The sequence below is a fragment of the Lithobates pipiens genome, unplaced genomic scaffold (genome assembly GCF_037356315.1).
Source record: "Lithobates pipiens isolate NorthernLeopardFrog02 unplaced genomic scaffold, aLitPip1_a1.2 Scaffold_8, whole genome shotgun sequence".
Taxonomy (NCBI): domain Eukaryota; kingdom Metazoa; phylum Chordata; class Amphibia; order Anura; family Ranidae; genus Lithobates; species Lithobates pipiens.
In genome coordinates this window covers 206,501,133-206,525,017 of record NW_027507903.1, presented here as the reverse complement: position 1 = coordinate 206,525,017, position 23,885 = coordinate 206,501,133, and the positions used below count along the sequence as shown (strand labels likewise).

The following is a 23,885-nucleotide window of genomic DNA, read 5'->3' as shown; positions in this document are numbered from 1 at the left end:
ATTTTCACTGTGCAGTTTGTTTTGCACAGAGTGGCAACTTCTGCCATCCCCCGGCAGTCAGTGTCAGAAGTTTTCACCTTAATGTATAGGATGCATTAAGGTGGAAAAACTTGAGGGTTTACAACCCCTTTTTAAGATCAATTGCTTGCAAATAAATAAGGCTGCCAGTATACAACCCCAATTGCAATAAACTTGTGTAACCTCTACATAAAAACATGCAATGATTTGCAAATCTCAAACTCATATTTTATTCACAATAGAAATCATATCAAATGTTTAAACTGAGAAAATTTACCATTTTATTAAAAAAAACAAGAAAGGTAAGTTTGATATTGATAGCGGCAACACATCTTAATGTTTGGATAGGGCCATGTTTACCACATTGTATCATCCCCTCCTCTTTTAACCACTTGCCACACACTTGCAGTACTGCAGATAAGCAGCAGCTGCAGGCTAGGAAACATACCCGTACGTCATGACTTGATTCTGGGTGCACGTGCACTCGCCCCCTGCTGACCTGTGCTGTGACTGGCCACATCACAAGTGTCAGCAGGTTACAGTCAATGATAATGTCCATATAACTGCTTATACACTGTGGCCAATCAGAGCACAGACCTCTGTGTGTTTGAAAACAGAACATACAGGATCTGGCCAGTTTCTTCCTCCCTGAGCTCTTTTCGTTTAGGGAAAGAAGCCAGCCAGATTCTGTGTGACTATAAGCACATATTTGTTAGGCATGTTTAACCCTTTGAATGCCTTGTTGCTTTGCCAGTGTCATTAGTATAGTGACAGTGTTCAGTATTATTACTGTCACTAGTGATGTCAGTTGGCTCCAGATTGACTGCCACACTATAAGTCACTGATCACCACCATTACTAGTATAGTGTTCATACAACAGTATCTTGCTCATGATCAGAGCTTTTTTTTGTGTCCCCCAAAATGCATTTTTTTTTTTTTTTTTTTTAAACAAAGACATGTAGCGGAATGCATTTTGCCCTAAGTTTTATGAAGAAATTTTATTGGATATGTTTTATAACAAAGTAAAATATATACCGTATTTATTGGTGTATAACACACACTTTAAAAATCAGGGGAAAATCGTGGGTGCGTGTTATATGCTGATTGTGAGCGTAGCGTACGCTGCCAAAATACATATAGCTGAGTGTGCTCGGCTCCACTCACAGTCAAGCCCAGCCCGCCCTATGATGGACATAACACAGGGACTGGGCGTGACTACGAGAGGAGTAGAGCCTTGCCGAGTACACTCGGCTATGTGTATATCGGCGGGGCTCTGCTCAGTCACGGTTGCAGTCCCACCAGTTGACCTGTGTTATGCCCATCATGGGGTGGGACTGCGAGAGGAGCCTTGCGCCGCCGAGATACACAGGACATCCGGCTCTGTATCTTGGCGACGCCATATTTAACCACTTACAGACCGGACCATTTTGCTGGTCAAAGACCAGACCACTTTTTGAGATTTGGCACTGCGTCGCTTTAACTGACAATTGCGCGGTCGTGCAACGTGGCTCCCAAACCAAATGGACGTCCTTTTTTTCCCACAAATAGAGCTTTCTTTTGGTGGTATTTGATCACCTCAAATTATTTTTTTATTTTTTGCGCTATAAACAAAAATAGAGCGAAAATTTTGAAAAAAACGCATTATTTTTTACTTTGTTATAATAAATATCCCTCCAAAAATATATAAAAAAAACTTTTTTTCCCCTCAGTTTAGGCCGATATGTATTCTTCTACATATTTTTGGTAAAAAAAAATCGCAATAAGCGATTATTGATTGGTTTGCGCAAAAGTTATAGCGTTTAGGGGATAGTTTTATGGCATTTTTATTAATATATATTTTTTTTTACTAGTAATGGCGGCGATCAGAGATTTTTATTGTGACTGCGACATTATGGTGGACATTTTTGACACATTTGTGGGACCATTGTCATTTATACCGCAATCACTGCTATATAAATGCAGTGATTCCTGTGTAAATGGCAGTGAAGGGGTTAACCAGTGGGTGGCAGTGTAGGGGTTAAGTGTTCCTAGGGGTGTGTTATTAACTGTTGGGGGCTGGGCTTTAATTTAGTGAACACTGATCTCTGCTCCAATCACATAGAGCAGAGATCAGCGTCACTAGTTGCTAGGCAGAATGGAGAAATGCTGTTTACAAAGGCATTTCTTCATTCGGCCGCTCCATGAGACGATCGCGGGTATGCCTCCGGCGATCGAGTCCGCGGGTCCCGCGACCGGACTCACGGGGGTCCCGGCCAGCGCGATGGCAGGGCGGCAAATTTAAAGGGACGTACAGGTACGCCCATTTGCCTGCCCGTGCCATTCTGCCGACGTACATCGGCGTGCGCTGGTCGGCAACTGGTTAAACTGGAAGGCTGTAATGATGGACACTGATAAGGCTGCATTGATGGGCATTTAAATATAAGTTTGTTTTCCTTAAAATTCCCTCCTAAAAGTTTTTTTCCTTAAAATTCCCTCCTAAACTTGGGGTGCATGTTATATGCTGATAAATATGGTATATTTTTTTCATTTTGTTGTTCTTTTTATTATATAAACAAAAAAAATATCAGAAAACAGAGTGGGATTTACAAATGTACACACCGTCTTGGCTGCTGCAGAAGCTGGGAGTTTGTGTAAATACCCTTCCTGATGCCGATGTAAGCCTTACATTACACATGACTATTCAAAGTCAATTACTTTAAATGTGCACCTTCTAGAGTGCATTGGTGCCAACCAAGCAATGTTCAATCCAATGCAATGTGAATAAAAGTGCATGCAGTGAAAATAAATAATTACTGAAAATACAATAGAGTTCAATATTGTGTCTCAATCCATAAAGTGCATACAGTGAAAAAATAAATTAATACTAAAATTGCAATAAAATTCAAAATTGTGTCTCAATCCACAAAGTGCATACAGTGAACAAAATGTTGGTAAAAAAAGTCCAATAAAAATTAAAGTGTCTCTTATCTATAACATCAAAGCAATCCGTATCAAATCATGCAGTATGTGAATCCACACTGTGCCATAAAGTAAACTAACTCCATGAGCAAAAAGAATAATTGCACCAGTGATCTTGTGAATCCTCAGAATCAGGTTTTCACACACTGAGTGCAATGACTACCTTACCTCACTGCTGTAAGGTAAACAGCAATTAATTCTTAATTCCAGCAGTTACAATGTTGTTATCAGCTGGTATAGGCACTACAGGCAGCCCCCTCTAGGTTCTCAGCCATAAACCATGGATCATATCCATAAAAGAAAAAAGGAGCTCCAATAGTGAAGTATGTACTGCCAAATATACTTTATTATAAAAAGGACATAGTCCTGGGTACTCACATTTAATCACATATTCATCAGCAAAGTTACAGCATAAAACGAACGGGCTCCACGTTCGTACCCTGGACGTCACTTTCGGTATCCTCCTAATCTAATCCTACGCGTATCGTCACTGATCATGTGACTTCATCAGGGAATTCCCATCTAGAACCTAGAGGGGACTGCCTGTAGTGCCTATACCAGCCGATAACATTGTAACTGCTGGAATTGAGAATTAATTGCGGTTTACCTTACAGCAGTGAGGTAAGGTAGCCATTGCACTCAGTGTGTGAACACCTGATTCTGAGGATTCACAAGATCACCGGTGGAATTATTCTTTTTGCTCACGGAGTTAGTTTACTTCATGGCACAGTGTGGATTCACATACTGCATGATTTGATACAGAAGACCGGGCCTCCGCTTGTAAAAGAGCTAGAAGAAGGCGCGGTGGCCCAGCAAGAAGAACCAAAGAGGGGGACAAGACCCCCAAAGTCAGAAGAAGAGGGCGGCGGCGAAGAAGAAAGCCGGGCTCCTCCGCTAGTAAAAGAGCTAGCAGAAGATAGCGGAGGAGTCCGGTGAGAAGACCCCCGGAGCTGTGCAATAAACTATTTTAACCCTTGTGTGTTGTGTTTTTTTACACAGATGAATGGGTATGGGGTACATTGTACCCCATACTCATTCACATAGGGTGGGGGGCCGGGATCCGGGGGCCCCCTTATTAAGGGGGCTCACGGATTCCGATAAGCTCCCCGCCCGCAGACCGAACAACCAACGGCCAGGGTTGGCGGGAAGAGGCCCTTCCCCTCATCAACATGGGGACAAGGTGCTTTGGGGTGGGGGGGGGGGCGCGCGGCCCCCCTTCCCCAAGGCACCCCCCATGTTGAGGGCACGCGGACAGTTTTTTTATGTTCGATCAGTCGGAGGAGTCATGTTGCCTGGAGGAACCATCATTCAATGGGGAGATGGAGTTGGAGAGCATCCATCCAAATTCGGCTGTCCAAACCAGCCGAATATACCCCTCACCTTTCTTCTCCGCAGGCCATGGGTTCCCTCTGCATTGGTATGGAGTTCCCTGTCCCCCCTCTCTCCAGTGCCGGTGAGGGAGTGGGCAGTGATGACAGAGCATTGGCAGTGAGAGAGCTCACTCTCCACGCTGTAGGACGCCTTGACCCGGAAAACGCTGGGCTTCACTTCCAGCAGATATGATGTCATCACTGTGTGCCAGAGGTTGTGGTTCTGGCCTCCGGGGCACAGAGCAAAGAGGAAGGCTGAGTCGGCGTATATAAAAGGCGCAACAGCATGGGCTTTAGATGCCAACAGCAATGGAGCACCATGGAGGCATCCCACGCTGGCTCATCACAGGTAGGCTGGCCTGGCCAGAGCATTTTTTCCTGTGTATCACTCATTACAAATGGCGCTAGAAGACCCTCTGGGGAACTACCTTATAGCTCTGTTGAGCACCTTGGCACACTGGCAGGAGGCCAGGACTGGATGTGTTTCTTTTGTTAAACAACCCCACTCTCTCCTTCTTGTCCCCTCTCAGAATCATCCAGATCAGAGAAAGCCACTACCAAGACAGACAAGAAGAAATGTCCTTGTAGTTCAAGGCTCACATCTAGCTACACGAAAACCTTGTGTCCCACTTGCATCACAGCCATGTTAAAGAGCGATGAGGATTCTACTTTTTTAAAACTCCTCTGCTCCTTCAAGGATGAAATGCAATCTACTTTTCAGTCATTCAGAAAATTTATCTCATACACAAGTACCAGGCATGACCGTTAGCCAGCCTGATCAGGTGCCCACTTCCCCTACTTCGGTAGCTTCAGGTTCAGGAGAGCATTTCGAAAGTAGGGAGAATTCCCTTAAAAACACTGTCCTGGATTCCTCCCAATCAGATTCAGGACAGGAGGATTAAGAAGTACCCACAAGGTTCAAACTTTCCCAGGAGGAAGTGGATGAACTAGTGGGGGCAAGCTATGAGACCTTAGAGATGAAGAAGGAAAAAAACCTCACTCTCAAAGCATGACAAAATATACCAAGGGTTGAATAAAAAGAAACCCAAGGTATTCTCAGTGCACATCATGTCAGATTTAGTGCTTAGGGAGTTGGCGGAACCAGTCAAAAGGCCCTAATTTTCAAGTAGCCTGGAAAGAAGATTTCCCTTTGATGAGGACTCAAACCCAGTCTGGAATCAATCCCCTAATATACATGCCCCCTAGCAAAAGTGTCAAAAAACTCGGATCTGGTCTTTGAGGACATGGGGCACCCCATAGACAAAAGAGGCAATGTGAACCTAAAAATATCATGGGATACCACAATGGCAAAACTCAGACCAGCACTGTCAACAATTTGCGCAGCCCGAAATTTAGAATTTTGGTTAAAACAGCTGCAAGGGCATCTAACGGTGGGTACTCCTAGGGTAAAGCTGTTACAATCTTTCCCCATGAACAGACTGACTCCTTAAACACAATCCTTTTCATTCCCCCAAAACCCAGACAATGGCCACATTCCATAAATTCTATTCAGTTATATCAGGCTGACGCTCTTACCCCCTCCAGAGAGTTGAAGAACTTTCTTGATGGGATCCCCCTTCCCAAACTGGTTTCGGCTTACCTCTCTGACCTTGAGGAATCTATCAAAGAGTTGGAAGTAATTAAAAATCTCTGTCCCGGGACCTGACGGGTTCTCCGTCTGCTGTTATATGACTTTTGCTCCAACACTCTCTCCGTATCTAGCGAGACTTTTCAACGCTCTCCAGAAGGGCGCCCATATTAATGGTGATGCTAATTCTGCATACATATCGGTCATCCTGAAACTGGGCAAGGACACCTCTGAAGTTAACAATTACAGACCAATTTCGCTGATCAATAATGATCTTAAAATTCTAACAAAAATCTTAGCAAATAGACTGTCCGCATTTATAGAATGATATGTACGCAAAGATCAAGTGGGTTTTATTCGGGGGGGAGACAAGGACCTGATCAAATACGGAGAGCCATTGACATTATCTCTCTACTACACTCAGGGTGGGATGAGGGCCCCCCTCAGGAGGGATATCTCTTGTCGATCGACCTGCAGAAGACATTTCATACAATAGAGGCCATTCCTATTCAAGGTATTAGCCAGGTGGCGATTTGGCCCCCATTTTCTGGAGATCCTCAAGGCCCTATACTCAAATCCCAATGCAAGTGTGAGACTTCAGGGCCAGTACTCGGAGTGGTTTCCTTTATCAAAGGGCACTAGACAAGGATGCCCCCTGTCGCCTTTGATATTTGCAATAGCTATCGAGACATTGTCAATAGGCATCAGGAATCACCCAGACATTCGAGGGGTTCAGTGCAGCCCAGAGACTCACAAGTGCACTTTATTCAGGGATAACTTACTACTTTTTATCACATCACCCTTAACTTCTACACCAAATGTCCTAGCTCTTTTACACAACTTTGAGAAGGTATCAGGTTTACATGTTTTTTCTCCCCTTGTGTGTGTTTTTTCTGCACGTGTGGAGGTGAATCGGATTAATGGGCTGTGGCGCAACACATCTTGTAACACGAAAAGACTCGTTGTTCAGTATATAATTGATGGACAAATATTTACATTGATTTCATGTGGACTTTTTAAACTGTCAATTTTTATACACATTTGATATGAAAATTATTATATACAACAAACATTGGAGTTTATTTTAATTGATCAGTGCTGCTAGATCTGTATACAACTATTTGTTTTATAGATCCTTTTGGATGATAATTGTTTTTTTATTCATGCTTGAATAGATTTAAAGCGGCTGCTGGAATAGATTGAGATTGTGCTGAAATTACACAGACCCCAGTGTATGCACACTTTTTTGTGTGTGAGCGCTTGTGTTTATAAAGAGAACTGGGCGGTGGTTTTTTTAAATGTTTTTAAGACAGGTTTACATATTAACCTCTAAAAATCTACAGCACTTAACATCACAGTTCCAACGTCTCTTACTGAGAGACTTAAGTATATTTCCTTTTAACTGGAGCTCCTCCTCCCTTCCGTATTTGGGGGTCAACCTGACAGCTAACGTGGGATAATTATAACTTCCCTGCAATATATAGAAAACTGAGCACCGATCTGGACACGTGGGCAAAATGTGATCTATCCTGGCTGGGCAGAGTGGCTTCGGTCAAAATGACCCTTCTCCCGTGCTTATTGTACCCATTTAGATCCCTCCCTATCCCAATCCAAAAATCTCAATTTAATAAATTTCAATCCAAAGTTATCAAATTTATTTGGGGCTTCAAAGGCTATCGATGCCCTAGGAGTGTTCTCTTTAGACTACAAACTCAAGGGGGCCTGGGTCTTCCAGCCCTGTGGAAATATTATCAGGCAGCTCAACTGGCACAGTTCTCCATAATCTACACGAGAGGGATTAAACCGGATTTGGTATATTTGGAGTGCCAATCCATTCCCAAATACACCATAGATTACCTTATTTGGTGGCCTCAGGAAAAGTAGACCTCCGATCTTAGCACACACCCTTTTCCATTCTATGACCCTGTGTCATACACTCCTAGCCAACCCAGCACGCACTCCAAAGACATGCAGGTAGGGTAATTGGCTTCTGTCCAAAATTGGCCCTAGTATATGAATGAGGACCTTGGATTGTGGGCTCCCTGAGGGTAGGGACCAATGTGAGTGTGCAATGTACAGGGATAGGGACAATTGTAGACACTCAGGTTTAACTGGTGTCTTTATTCAACCTTACTATGTAACCTCTGAACTCTGCCCTTTAAGACACCTCTTTAATAATCCTCACTTCCCACCAGGTTTGGACATCAGAGCATTCCAGTGGTGGTTAAATAGAGGCCTCTTCCTCGCCCTCGTTGTCTATGCTGACCTCTGTCTTCTTCTCTTTCCTATACTCTCCTTGCCTCTTGTGCTTTCCTCTCTTCCCCTTTTGATAGCCCTTAATTGGTTCCTTTGTCCTGTTTCATGCCATAGTGTGGTCGACAACACAGCTTTTCTTGATGTTTAAATATTCTCAAGTTCCTACAGGTTATGTTGGCGAGCATTATATGTATGTTTGCATACCTAGGAGTGGGAGGTTGTATGTTGTGGCAAGCTGCCCAAACCACCCTCTACTGGGATTACATCTTGGGAGCTCAGCGCGGAGGGCCTGGAAAGCCTACACTCCAGAGTCCTCTCTAGTGATCTTCACAGGGACACTAAGGTTCAGGTGATTGATCATTGATTTTCGGGGGAAAAATTCTAAATGCAAGTCCTAAAATATATCTTTATTCCTCCTATAGTAAGGCATAACTTTGTTTCTAGGCTAATAACCCTCCCTACCTGCTCAGCTTGACTCCCTTCCCACTCTCCCAATCTCTCTCCCATATATACGCTCAGCCTGTATTCTGTTGTCCGCTGTTGTCAACTTATTTTGTTGAACCTTCTATAGAAAACTTGTTACTGTATTATACTTGCAAAACAATAAAAATATTGAAAGTAAAATCTTTCCCCATGCTCTTTAAAGCAGTAGGCTTCATTGCGGAAGCCTCTGCAGAGTCTGTAAAACTCTCAGCCAGAGCAACCTCATTATCTGTAGCAGCCAGATGAACCCTTTGGCTCAAAACCTGGCCGGGGGACACAACCCCCAAGTTACGCTTATGTAGTGTTTCTTTTTCAGGCAAGTTTTTTTTTGCCACTCACCTACAGTGGTGTGAAAAAGTGTTTGCCCCCTTCCTCATTTCCTGTTCCTTTGCATGTTTGTCACACTTAAGTGTTTCAGAACATCAAACCAATTTAAACAATAGTCAAGGACAACACAAGTAAACACAAAATGCAATTTGTAAATGAAGGTGTTTATTATTAAAGGTGAAAAAAAATCCAAACCATCATGGCCCTGTGTGAAAAAGTGATTGCCCCCTTTGTTAAAACATACTATAACTGTGGTTGTCCACACCTGAGTTCAATTTCTCTAGCCACACCCAGGCCTGATTATTGCAACACCTGTTCACAATCAAGGCATCACTTAAATAGGAGCTGCTTGACACAGTAAGGTCCACCAGAAGATCCTTAAAAGCTACACATCATGCCGAGACCCAAAGAAATTCAGGAACAATTGAGAAAGAAAGTAATTGAGATCTATCAGTCTGAAAAGGGATATAAAGCCATTTCCAAAGCTTTGGGAATCCAGTGAACCACAGTGAGAGCCATTATCCACAAATGGCGAAGACATGGAACAGTGGTGAACCTTCCCAGGAGTGGCCGGCCGCCCAAAATTACCCCAAGAGCGCAGCGACGACTCATCCAAGAGGTCACAAAAGACCCCACAACAACGTCCAAGGAACTGCAGGCCTCACTTGCCTCAGTTAAGGTCAGCGTTCATGCCTCCACCATCAGGAAAAGACTGGGCAAAAATGGCCTGCATGGCAGAGTTCCAAGGAGAAAACCACTGCTGAGCAAAAAGAACATCAAAGCTCGTCTCAATTTCTCCACAACACATCTTGATGATCCCCAAGACTTTTGGGACAACATTCTGTGGACCAATGAGACAAAAGTGGAACTCTTTGGAAGGTGTGTGTCCAAGTATATCTGGCGTAGAAGGAACACTGCATTTCATAAAAAGAACATTATACCAACAGTAAAATATGGTGGTGGTAGTGTGATGGTCTGGGGCTGTTTTGCTGCTTCAGGACCTGGAAGACTTGCCGTGATAAAAGGAACTATGAATTCTGCTGTCTACCAAGAGATCCTGAAGGAGAATGTCCGACCATCTGTTTGTGTACTCAAGCTGAAACGAACTTGGGTTCTGCAGCAGGACAATGATCCTAAACACCCCAGCAAGTCCACCACCGAATGGCTGAAGAAAAACAAAATAAAGACTTTGGAGTGGCCTAGCCAAAGTCCTGACCTGAATCCTATTGAGATGTTGTGGTATGACCTTAAAAAGGCCGTTCATGCTCGAAAACCCTCTTATGTAACTGAATTAGGACAATTCTGCAAAGATGAGTGGGCCAAAATTCCGCCAGGACGCTGTAAAAGCCTCATTGCACGTTATCGCAAACGCTTGGTTGCAGTTGTTGCTGCTAAGGGTGGCCCAACCAGTTATTAGGTTTAGGGGGCAATCACTTTTTCACACAGGGCCATGATGGTTTGGATTTTTTTTCACCTTTAATAATAAACACCTTCATTTACAAATTGCATTTTGTGTTTACTTGTGTTGTCCTTGACTATTGTTTAAATTGGTTTGATGTTCCGAAACACTTAAGTGTGACAAACATGCAAAGGAACAGGAAATGAGGAAGGGGGCAAACACTTTTTCACACCACTGTAGATGAAGCCTTGGAGCATAGAGCCGATAGGAAAAAGACCTTTCCTGTTAAGAAAAAATAATTTCCCAGAAAAAAATGTCATCCCTATAAAGAATATAGAATAATAGAATAAAAGAAAGCCAAAAAATAACTAGTATGCCCAGAAAGGGAGGCAAAAGACAATCATGCTTTTTAACCCTCCTGACAAAAATCCCAAACCACAGTTATGCCAGCTGCCAAGTGGGAGGAAGATTGGAGGATTTCCTTCCACAGTGGAAAAAAACTAACCTCCAACAGTTTGTCAGGGGAGTGATCGAGAAAGGATATGCCTTAGGCCGCGTACACACGCGCGGACTGTTCGCCCAACCTTGTTCGTCAAACAGTTTGACAAACAGTCCGCTCAAAATTAGCATGAACGGACTTGACCACACACGATGAACGAACAGTCCGCTGAAACCGTGCGCGATGACGTGAACGGCACGTACGACGGGACTAGAAAACGACGTCCTATACACTGCAATGCAACCTTCGGCGTGTAAATCCTTTCTGAGTATGCGCGGAACTTAGTTTGACGAACAAGCCTACACACGAGCGGACTGTCCGCTCAAACCAAGTTTCAGCGGACTGTCTAACGGGAATTCCGAAAAACTTTGTTCGTCAGACTGTCCGCTGAAACTGTCCGCTGAAGCCCACACACGAGCGGACTGTCCGCTGAAACACTGTTCAGCGGACAAAGTTGGGCGAACAGTCCGCGCGTGTGTACGCGGCCTTAGAGTTCAACCAAAGACCTCCTGCAAGAGTATTGATTACTCAAATATTCAGAGACCCAGCAAAAGCTCAGGCATTACAACTCATAGGGAAATTAGTAGACCAAAAAGTCCTAATACCAATCCCCAAACAGGAAGAAGGAAAGGGTTTTTACTCGCACATGTTTTTTGGTGCAGAAACCTTCAGGTAAATACCACCTGAGCTTCAACCTAAAGCCATTGAACACAGTCATACAGTACAAAAAAATTTGAATGGCGTCAATGTACTCTGTCAGGAATCTGCTCCAAAAAGATTGTTTCATGGCAAAAATAGACCTAAATGACGCCTATCTGCATATCCCCATCAGGGAAAGCTCAATTTTTTTTCCCGCATAGCAATATGGATAGGGGAAAGGATCTATCACTTTCAAACCCGAGCCTTATCCTTTGGTCTCTCCTTGTCCCCGAGAATCTTTACCAAGATCCTGGCAAAATACCTGGCACCACTAAGACTGCAAGCCATAACAACTATTCCATAGTTAGACGACTTGCTGTTCATAGCACCAACAAAAGAGAAACTACTAAGAGACCTAATAGTGGCACAACAGTGATTATCTCAGCTAGGATGGATCATCAACATGGAGAACTCGAATCTCTCTCAAGAAATCTTGTTTCTAGGTTACACTATCCATTCAAAGGAACAAACAATAGTACTCTCACAAGAAAAGGTCGATCGCATGGGACAACGGATATCACAAATACAGACAAATCTCCCAGTTACAATAAGTTTTAGGACTTATGATGCCCTCCATCCCGGCAGTCAAATGGGCCAGGTTTTACCAGAGTCCTTCCTCCTTCAAAATTTGTGGGGAAAAGACTTAAGAGGACAAGGTGTATCTCCCAGAAAAAAAAAAAAAGGCAAACCCTTTGGTGGTGGAGAAACCAAACAAATCTACAAGAGGGACTACTGTGTAGCTTCCTGATTTCATGCAGATTGACTACAGGTGCCAGCAGTCAGGGGTGGGGGGCCCATTTAGAGGGACAATGGGCGCAGGGTACCTGGACTCAACTAGGGAAACAACACTCATTCAACTACAAGGAACTCAAAGATGTAGCCAGAGGAATCTCAGCATTTCAAAGTCAGCTCAGAGGCCAACATATACAGGTCAGATCGGACAATACAACCTCTGTAGCGTACCTAAACAAACAAGGAGGGACCAGGAGTCCCATCTTGATGAATATAGCACAGGAAATATTCTCCTGGGCAGACGAAAATCTAGAATCTCTTTCAGCAATCCATCTCAAAAGGAGTGCAGAACAACCTAGCCGGCCTTTTGAGAAGACAGTTAATCTCACAAGAAGAATGGTCACTAGATCCAACAGTGGTTGTGGAAATAGTTTCCAAGTGGGGCCTCCCAGAGATCGACTTATTTGCAAAAAAAGCAAACCCCAAAATACAATTTTTTTTCCCTCGCTGAACCCAAGAGATCAGCCATTGGCAGTCGACGTCCTCCAGAATGCATCTGATCCCAAGAGTCCTCGCCAAATTCTGGACAGAACAGACATCTTTAAGACCGATTACCCGTAAAACATTTTTCTTATCGCTAGGGTCAGCAAACTACAGGCTCTGTCAGTTAGAGAGCCCTTTATGCAGATATTGGAGGATAGGGTCATTCTCGGGACTGACCAAGTATTTATCCCCAAGGTTGCTTCTACCTTTCACAGAAGTCAGGATATAATGTTAACCTCCTTCTGTAGTAAACTATTGAATAGCAAAGAAGAGCAACTATATTGGTTGTATGTCAGATGTCTCATAGGCTATTTGGAAGCCACCAAAAGCTTTAGAACATCAGAGACCTTGTTTATCCTCTTCTCAGGAAATCAGAAAGGTAAATCAGCTTCTAAAGGGACAATAGCTAGGTGGATAAAGATGGCCATTTCAGAAGGGTACAAAACTTTACACTTTGACCCTCCACAAGACTTGAATGCAATCTCCACAAGGGCATTAGCCACGTCATGGGCAGAAAGAGACAGTGCTACCCCAGAGCAGATATGTAAGGCCGCCATGTGGTCAAGCATGTCTACGTTCATTCGACACTATCGATTGGACGTTCTAGGTGATCAAGATCAAGCATTTGGGAGGAAAGTCTTCCAAGAATGGAATGGATGAATGGAAAAGCTGCAGAGTAAGAGGCCTGTGGTGATTGCCGTGCTTCATCTGTCAGTTTCATCATTGGAACTTCCGCAGCGACATCACCATCAGATGCAAGCAGAAAGAGGGAAGCGCCATTTAAGTGTAGCAGACCAACATTTTTTTAATATGCTCATAAATTGGCAACTCACATGCTAAAAATGTCAACTTGCTCATCAAAAACAGGTAAACACTGCTGTCGTCCCAGTCCCAGGTTCCCATTGTGTACCAGGCAGCCACCGTTGTCTGTGTGGATACTGTAGCAACCAGAACCAGGAGGCAGAAGAGTAATTCAATCCAGCTTGGAGCACACTGCCAATGCAGGAATGTCAATCCTGGGGCACAGAGTGGTGCATGAGTGTGTCTATGCCAATGGTCTGAGGAAGGAGCACATGCTCTGTAACGTGTAGCCATGCTCATACACCACTCTGTGCGCAGGACTGACATCACTTTTGCCCCTGCAATGGTGGTGCGCTCCAAGCTGCATTGCATTACTCTTCCACTTCCTGGCTCTGGTTTGTCGGCTCTGGCTGCTACAATATCTACACAGACACAGCGGTGGCTGCCTGGTACACAGTGGGAACCTGGGACTAGAACGACAATGGTGTTTACCTATTTTTGATTAGCGAGTTGCTGTTTTTAACATGCGAGTTGACAATTTTTGAGCTGAATAAAAATTGTTGGTGCTTCCCCTCTTTCTGCTTGAATCCTTTTTTTTAGAGTTCACTTATAGCTCTTGGATAGCAGCCACAGGTTTAAAGCAGGCCTTAAGGCTCGGTTTACACTCCTGCGACTTAGGATCCGACTTTGAGACCCAAAGTTGCAGGACATGTGAAATGCCATGCATCTCTATGAGAGCTGTTCCAATTGACACTACTGAAGTCGTTGCAACTTCAGAAAATGTTCCTGCACTACTTTGATCTGACTTTGGAGTCAGCTAGTATAAACTGAGCCACAAAATGTTTCCCTTGGACTCCACATTGGACTTTAATTACATTTTAATTCGACTTTTAGCTGCACATCTTCTAGACTTCCTGCTAGATTTTAATGCAGGTCAGGTTTTCTTTCCTCTCTGGTCATTTGGTTTATGGAAAATAACTAGAAGAAAGGTAAACACTTTTCGAAGCTAATCAGCAAAGAAAAAAAAGACAAACAGGAGGCAGGATTCCCACTTACTGGGCCAAAGGCATCCTCTGCAGCCACTACATCTCTGCCATCTGGACCTATGAAGCTGCCATCGAGCTCCATGCTGCTTAAAAAAGGGTGAGCCACTTGCAGCATGGTACCCCACCCAGACACCTGCTCCACTATGCCAGTCCAATTCAGGGTCCTCCAAAAGACACAAGTGTGATCTGAAAGTATCTGGAATGTAAGCCAGGTGCTTTTGCACAGCTTGTGATGTCATACATCCATGATGTACTTAAATCACGTCCCACCCATGCTCCGAATCAGGATCTTTGGGTTGCGCTGACAGCTGCACTGGATTTGATAGAAAAATGCAACCAGAGCCAGCTCCAGGAGGAACCAGCAGATGCAACATAGAGCAATAAAAGGATGCTTAACCTGACCTGAAAAAGACCAGAAACCACTGAGGTTCTTGAAAAGGAGCAAACAATTAAGCTGTCATGGACTGAAAAAGAAAAATACTCAATAAAAGTAAGCACTTCTCCAACTCCCATACCAAAAAGTAGCTTCAGCTCCAGGGTATTTCTTTTTTTAAGGAACTGCAGTAAACTCCTAAATACTTTGCACAGGATACCTTTCCCCTACTAATAGGAAACAATTTAGTCATATTTCAGTTATGGTTTACAGATTTTGGTAAGCACCTGCCTGTCAATTTATTCAAGAATTAAATCATATTAAAATATGTGCTTACAAAATTCAGAGTCTTGCATTGTAATAAGACAAAAAAGGCAGTAAATCTGTAAAAAAAAAATGTTTATTTGGTATGAACACAAAGTATATTTTTTGTGACATTATGATAGTATTTTTGCACAGTAATTACAGAAGAGTTTTGTGTAAACTGAAGTCTTGTACCCATTTTATTGACATTGATGAATAGAAAAGTGGACATTAAAAAATAATGTGGAATGTTTTAGCAACTGTGTATCATTTTCTCTATTAAATGTAGGTGATAGGACTGCTTAAAACCATAAACATTTGAGGCAGTCTAGACTAAGACAATCTGAGGCAGACTGTACCAAAGGTACACAGTACATTTTCTATCCGTACCAAATTCAGCAACAAAAGCAAAAAACTGTACCGTCTCCACAGCAGTATATTATGAATAAAAGTTATCTCTAGAAAAATACATAGCAAATCTTTCTTGGCACTAACACTTTGGGTAAATACTGACAAAGGATGAGCTAGGTACGGAATGGATAAACATTAGAATATATAAGAAATACAGTATATACATTAATATGTTGACAGAAAACAAACTGGACCACACTGAACATAAAGCACATTAAAGACCATATACATTTAGTTTTGTTTACATAAAGGGCCAGCGTCATGTTTGCAGAATTACACGTGTTTTTCATGTGCATCTGTACCCCAGACCTTTACGTTTTCTATAGAACGGGGAAAGGCTGGAACCCCTGTCAGGTTTTACTGCTATCTGGGGCTCTTTAAGACAGTTTTCTCTCCGCTTACTGCTCCAGGGACAATGTTTTGCCTGACAGGAAGTGAGGGAAAACACAAAACTGGGAAACAGACAACAATATAAAGCTGGCTGAGGTTTTAGCATTCCCTTACTTAACAGAGTAGAAAGGCAAAACTTTTCTTTTCATTTTGGATAGTTTCCATCTGTGACCCATTGGGAAGATTTCCCTTCACTTCCTGTCCCATAGCCAAACAGGAAGGTAGAGGAAATCCCTCCAAAGTGAGGGAATCCTGGGATGTCAACCAGAACTAGTCCCTATTGGAAGATTTCCCCTCTATTCCTGTTCTGGTGTCAACCCAAAATTAGTGATTTTCTTTTACCCACTTTCGATAATAATGGTAAACAGGACAAATAAGAGAGTGGATCTCCCTAACCCATCCTTTCTCAACCTCCTTTACATGGAGGAACCCTTAATATAATCTTTTGGCTCCAGGGAACCCCTGCTAATAAGTATTATATTTACAGCTCACAGTACAAAAATGTGATGGTTGGTGGGAGGGATGCGCCTTACATTTGTGATCATTGGGAATAACAGATATCTAAAAAGATCACTGATGCCAGTGGTTACTAATGAGAGGCAAAAACTGCTCATTGCTCAAGGAACCCAATGCAACCTCAGGAGGAACCCTGGTTGAGAAACCTTGCCCTAACCTGACAGGGATTCTAATCCCTCTCCACTCTACATTTTGCCTTTAGTTATATATTAAAAAAAAAATTTTATTTCTGTATTACTGGTAATTTTCCACCGACTTTGAGTCCTGGGAAAAAACCTTTTGCCAGATAGGAAATGAAGGAATCTCTCCAACAGAAATTCCAATTGCAGTAAAACCTGCCAGGATTTCTAATCCTTCCCCACTCTATCCAAAACTGAAAGAAAATTTTAGGTACAGATACGCTTCCAAACAGGAGGGGTGGAATCAATAACCCACATATCTTTTTGTACGGATAAGAGATTTACCAGGGATCTCCTGGTGTCGGACATCAACAGTTTTACAAAAGCAAAGTATAAATGTTATTTTTTTTTTTGTCTCCGTCAACTCAGAAATAAATGCTTTGGGTTCAAGGTCTTCTTTATGTAACTTTATAAGATCAATGTTTAAGAAAATACAGTCATTTAGATATAGTATATTTTAAAAGAGTAATAAAATAGATGTATACCTACAGTCAGTACCAGTCAATGAATTCCATAGATGTCTGCAGGTTACTTATGCAGGTAATACATATTTAATAAAATATATATATGTGTGTGTGTGTGTGTGTGTGTATGTATATATATATATATATATATATATATATATGTGTGTATGTATGTATGTATGTATGTATATATATATATATATATATATATATACATATATACACACACACATACACATACACACACACATACATACACACACCTTCCACAAAAAATAATTTTACACTTATTTTGTTACAATACAAAAGTCTAACTTTGATGGAGCCAAGGTGGCTGATAGAAAGGTGTATATAGACTGGTATTCAGGATACTTTTCACAATGCTTTGGAATGCAAAAGGTACATCAGTTACAGCCATAGACAAATGTGTTGGTACCCTTACAACTCATTGAAAAAAAAAGTTTCATTCCCCCTGAAGAGTGATGAAATCAAAGCAATCGCCTCATGTATACATGCAAGCCTTTGGTATGTCAACCTAAAGCAAAGCGTGAAAAGAGAAAATTATTGCTTTTAAAATGGCTTAGACCACATTTTTTTTAAAGAAAAGAATATAAATAAATGGATCATAGTGATATTTCAAACTAATGTCTAGTACACATGATGAGAAAATAGGACGAAAAATACCGCTTTATGAACGATTGGCAGATAACTGGATCACTGGTACACAGCCAATCACGACAGTTCACGCAAAATTATCCAAAGGGACAAGCACAAAACTTTTTCTCTAAAGCCCGTACACACGGGCGGACTGTATGGCCAACTTAGTCCGTCAGACAATCCGACGGACAGTCCGTCCTACTTTCGAATGAACGGACTTGACCACACACGGATGTACAAACAGTCCGTCGAAAGTTTGCGTGATGACGTGTACAGCACGTACGACGGGACTAGAAATAGGAAGTCCAATACACAGCAATGCAACCTTTCGCCGTGTAAATCCTTTCTGAGCATGCGCCATACTTAGTCCGTCGAACTAGCCTACTCACGAGCGGATTGTCCGCTGAAACCAAAGTACGACGGACAATATTACGGAAATTCCGAAATACTTAGTCCGCCAGACTGCACGCTGAAAAAGTCCGCTGAAGCCCACACACGAGCGGACTGTCCGCTGAAATGTGTTTCGATGGACTAAGTTGGCCAGACAGTCCACCCGTGTGTACGCGGCTTTACGATAACAGTATGAACAATTTTCATGTAATTAGTATGGTATTTGTTCGAAAAAGAAATTGTGTGAGAAAGAAGATGCTTGGAAACGGAAGAATACATTACAATTCAATACATCACTTCCGAAGTTGTATTCTGTCCTATGAGAATTTCCGTAACTATAGGAACAAAGGTTGCACCAATAACGGTATTGGTGCCGATACCGAAATTTTCACAAGTGCTCTTACTCATGAAAATGCTCCGATACCCAAAACTGAGACCTTTGCAGTACGATTTGAGCCTATACAAAATGAATTGTCTCAAATCGCACTACAAAGAATCGTATGCGATTTGAACAGGAATACAGTGCGATTCCTGTCCAAAACGGATGCAGTTTCTCACACCGCTCGTGTCAGCCTAGGCTTGTCATAGTGATTTCAGCCTGGGTTAACACAGGAGCGGTGGGGGAACCACATGCGATTTGTACAGGAATCACACCACATTCCTGTTCAAATCGCATTAGATTCTTTGCAATGTGATTTGAGCCCATTCATTTTGTGTGGGCTCAAAATCGCACCACAAAGGTATCGGTACTCAGTATCGACAAGTACTTGACCGAAAGTAAAGTATCGAGACTCATACTCGCCGGTAAAAAAAATAAATAAATTATATTGGTGCAACCCTAACAGTAACATATTGGTTTTCGATATGAGACTAGCATGCAAAAATAAAAACAGAAAAACTGATGATCAATCGTCCGAAAACTGATGATCAATCGTCCGATATTCTTATCGGATGTACAAGGCATATACTGTTTTCTTTAATTAATATCTCACGTCTTTAATCTTGTAATCAGTCAGTCAGCCTATTGAAATGGAAAGTAGTAATTTTGCTGTTCAGTATTGTGCACACCACACTGAACATGGACCAGAGCAAGCAAATGTGTCGAAGGAGATCTGAAGCAAAATAGAAAAGCAGGTCACACAAGGTAAAAGGTTATAAGATGTGCCTATGACTATGGCTGACAATACTTTTTAGACAGTTTAAGGTCCATGGGAGTATTGCCAACCTCAATGGATGTGACTGCAAGAGAAAAAGTGACCTCCGATCTCTCTGCCATCCCCAGCCCTCCTCCTTGGTCCAGAGCAGAGGAATGAAGGAGGTTAACCCTGTGCAGTCTCTGCTTGGGTAGTGTAATCACTGCATGAGCAGAGAGAGGGATGTGAGCTGTCTGTTTTAGACAAGGTTGTACCTGACAGGAATGAGTGGCAGTTTTACTATATAGAAAACTGTTGTATTCCATACAGATGCAAACCCTGTGCTAGCTTCCATTTCAATCTGTTAATTTGGTGCATGACACTGCACCATTAGGAGCTTAGGTATTGCCTCGGAATGCGACATCATTTAAGGTGTTTTTCTCTGCAGTTCCATTTTAAAGGAAAGTACAATGCATTTTCTAGGTGTTATTTCTCAGGTATAAAGTAATTTCTGATGTGATTTTTATATATTTTGCAAATGGTAATAAATGTTATGAATTGTACATTAGGCACTAGGTGCAGGGTGGACTCGCTGCTATGACAGCCTAACTGCTTAAAATGACTTGCGAAAAAATCATAATAGGAGTTGACCATGCAAAGACGAAATGCCTAACACCTGTTCTTTGGGGTCAGCAACAGAAACCACAGACCACAGCGGGGACAAGAGAAAATTGACACTCCAGGTAGTATTGGTTTCCAAGGAGACTTCAGAGGACGCATCAAAAGTGGTGTATGGTGGTGTGGGCAATGGGTGAAGTAAATATTTTGTTTCTTCTTTGCAGGGGCAGCTTTGATTTTTGTGATTGATTTTTGCGACAGAGGGGTCGATTTACTAAAACTGGAGAGTGTAAAATCTGGTACACCAGTGCATGGTAGCCAATCAGCTTCTAACTTCAGCTTGTTCTATTAACCACTTCAGTCCCAGAAGAATTTACCCCCTTCCTGACCAGGCAATTTTTTTTGTGATATGGCACTGTGTCGCTTTAACTGACGTGGGCGTACAATGCTGTACCCAAACAAAATTGATGTAATTTTTTCCCCACAAATAGAGCTTTCTTTTGGTGGTATTTGATCACCTCTGCGGTTTTTATTTTTCGCGCTATTAACAATTTGAAAAACAAAAAACTAATTTTTTTTACTTTTTGCTATAATTAATATCCCCAATTAAAAAAAATATATTCTTCTACATATTAAGGTAAAAAAAAAAAAAAAATCGCAATAAGCGTATATTGATTGGTTTGAGCAAAAGTTATAGTGCCTACAAAATAGGCGATTGATTTATGGTATTTTTTAATTTTTTTTTTACTAGTAATGGCAGCGATCTGCGATTTTTTTTATTGGGACTGCGACATCACGGTGTAAAGATCGGATATTTTTTTTGAAACCATTGACTTTTATACAGTGATCAGTGCTATAAATAGCCACAGATTACTGTATAAGTGTCACTGGCAGGGAAGGGGTTAACACTAGGGGGGCAATCAAGGGGTTAAATGTGTTCCCTCATTGTGTGTTCTAACTGTGGGGGGGGGTGGGACTGACTGGGGGAGGAGACTGATCAGTGTTCCTATATACTAGGAACACACGATCTGTCTCTTCTGCCCTGACAGGACGTGGATTTGTGCGTTTACATAAACAGATACACGTTCCTGCCCTGTCACGAACAATTGCGGGTGCCGGTGGACATTGCTGCCCCCAGGCACAAGCATCGGCTCTCCTCAGTGACGTGGTGGGCACGCACATCCCCCATACCCCTTAAAGCTGACGCTGTACAGCTAAAGCAATTTGCGCAGGGGAGCCATTCTGCTGTCAAATGACGTGGGCTAGTGGTTAAGCTTTGACAAAAAATTTGGAAGCTGATTGGTTTCTATGCAGAGCTGCACAAGATGCTGAACTTTCCAGTTTTAGTAAACCAACCCCAGGGTTGCTGAACATAAGATATTAGCCACACTTTGAGTGCATCTTTTTCAGTGAGTTGTTCCACTTAGACTTGCATTGTGAGAAGCAGCATTAAAGTCCAATTAGAAATAAAATGTGTTTTTAAATTTTGGATAGACTAGAAAGAGTTAGAATCCCCATCAGGTTTTCAATGCATTATGTGCCCCCATTATTATTTCCCCTTGCTTCCTGTTCTGTATGACAGGGCAAGAAGTGAGAGAAAAGCTTCATAAGAACGACACAAATGGCAATCAAAACAAACTTTTGACTGTATTTGGGCTTTAAAGCAAAACTTTAGTGAGAGAAGCAGGGAGAATGCCTTAGCCGACTTACCATTCTGCCAATGCTTGGCTCCCAGGCTGACTATTTTACTTCAATGGCTTTAGTCACTAACCTGGATCATGTATGGAGTGAGCCTGAAAATGTTGAAACCAGCGTGGGTCAGCATAATGGCCAGGCAACTAATATTTTCAGAAGGAATTCAATGGCAGCCCCCATATTTCTCTTCGGAAAGGATTACTTTAAAGCACAAACATGTATCATTGTGAGGCAGGAAGAAAAGTCTTCTTAGATCAATAGCAAATATGGTTGCTTCCCTACATACAATTAAAACCTATGCAGAGAATCAAGTTTTTTTTTTTTTACAAAGATAAACACATACTGGCAATATTATTTACATCGAGTGAATCTCTTTTACAGGTGCACCTAAAAATTATTGAAAAACAATATAGCTCTTTTAGCCTGCAGTAAGTGTGCAAAGAATGCTGCTTGTTGTCAGGTTTATTCACTCTAAAGTGAATAGGTTCCCTAAAAAAACCCACTGGGATGGATTATGTATTTTTCATCAGCTATATGGTGATGCTTCCCAAATGTAGCCGTACCCTAGAAAAACATCAACCATGTTATGAAACACTATTCAGAGTAGACACTTAGTCGGTAGTAGTGGTTCAATGGAAGGAGTATAGTAAAACACAATAAATACATAAATAAAAAACAATATAAAACAATTCATCACAACTCTGTTAAGTGATGTGATTTGAGTGCAAGTGCATTGTGCATCTTTGCAAACCAGATGACTGGCTAAGACAGCATAAAAAACATTTTCACATTAAGATTTATCTTTACTGTAAACAATTTCAAGTTTAAAACGTTCTAGTAGTGTTTAAATTTTGTAATTTTTCTTTAAGACCTCCAGATACTGCTGTCTTGCTTGAGAAACAAGGTCCTGGTCATTGCTTAGGTTCCTCATGGAACCGCCTGTTGATCCCACAGGAGAGACTCTGGCACATCCTGTATCCAGCTCTGCATTTGCTTCAAACACAAAGAGAATAATAAGGTACATCTTCATCATTTGGGAAAAATAATACTTCATTTTGGCAAGTGTATAAATCCTAATATTCTAAATTCAGATTTACCTTTTTCTAAGTGTTTTACTGCTACTTTGATTCAATGTTCTAGTCATCAGAGCAGCCGCTTTAAAAGTATTCACTATACTGACCACATCCTCCCTGTAGGATCTCCCAGAATGGAAGCACACCAGGCAGGGGATCATCTCCCACAATGGAAGCACACCAGGCAGGGGATCATCTCCCACAATGGAAGCACACCAGGCAGGGGGATCATCTCCCACAATGGAAGCACACCAGGCAGGGGATCATCTCCCACAATGGAAGCACACCAGGCAGGGGGATCATCTCCCACAATGGCAGATCACCAGGCAGGGGATCATCTCCCACAATGGCAGAGCACCAGGCAGGGGATCATCTCCCACAATGGCAGAGCACCAGGCAGGGGATCATCTCCCACAATGGCAGAGCACCAGGCAGGAGATTATCTCCCACAATGGAAGCGCACCAGGCAGGGGATCATCTCCCACAATGGAAGCACACCAGGCAGGGGATCATCTCCCACAATGGCAGAGCACCAGGCAGGAGATTATCTCCCACAATAAAAGTGCACCAGGCAAGGGATCATCTCCCACAATGGAAGCGCACCAGGCAGATTATCTCCCACAATAAAAGCGCAATAGGCAAGGGATCGTCTCCCACAATGGAAGCGCACCAGGCAGGAGATTATCTCCCACAATAAAAGTGCAATAGATAGGGGATCATCTCCCACAATGGAAGCACACCAGATGGAGGATCATCTCCCGCAATGAAAATGCAACAAGTGGGGGATCATCTCCCACAATGAAAGCACAATAGGCAGGGGATCATCTTCCACAATGGAAGCCCACTAGGTGGAGGATTATCTCCCACAATGGAAGCCCACCAGGTGGAGGATCATCTCCCACAATGGAAGCGCACCAGGCAGGGGATCATCTCACAAAATGGAAGCGCAATAAGCAGGGGATCA

General features: G+C 42.4%; 1 protein-coding gene across 8 annotated transcripts in view; it reads right to left on the bottom strand.

Moving 5' to 3' along the window:
* Positions 1-15,474: 15,474 nt before the first annotated feature.
* Positions 15,475-23,885, bottom strand: part of ANKRD26 (ankyrin repeat domain containing 26) — a 114,323-nt gene continuing 105,912 nt past the window's right edge. For all 8 annotated transcript variants that reach the window (XM_077470039.1, XM_077470040.1, XM_077470041.1 and 5 more), the window contains one exon: positions 15,475-22,841. In XM_077470039.1, the coding sequence (XP_077326165.1) occupies positions 22,693-22,841 (149 nt within the window). In that variant the 3' untranslated portion in view covers positions 15,475-22,692. The remainder of the gene's footprint in view (positions 22,842-23,885) is intronic.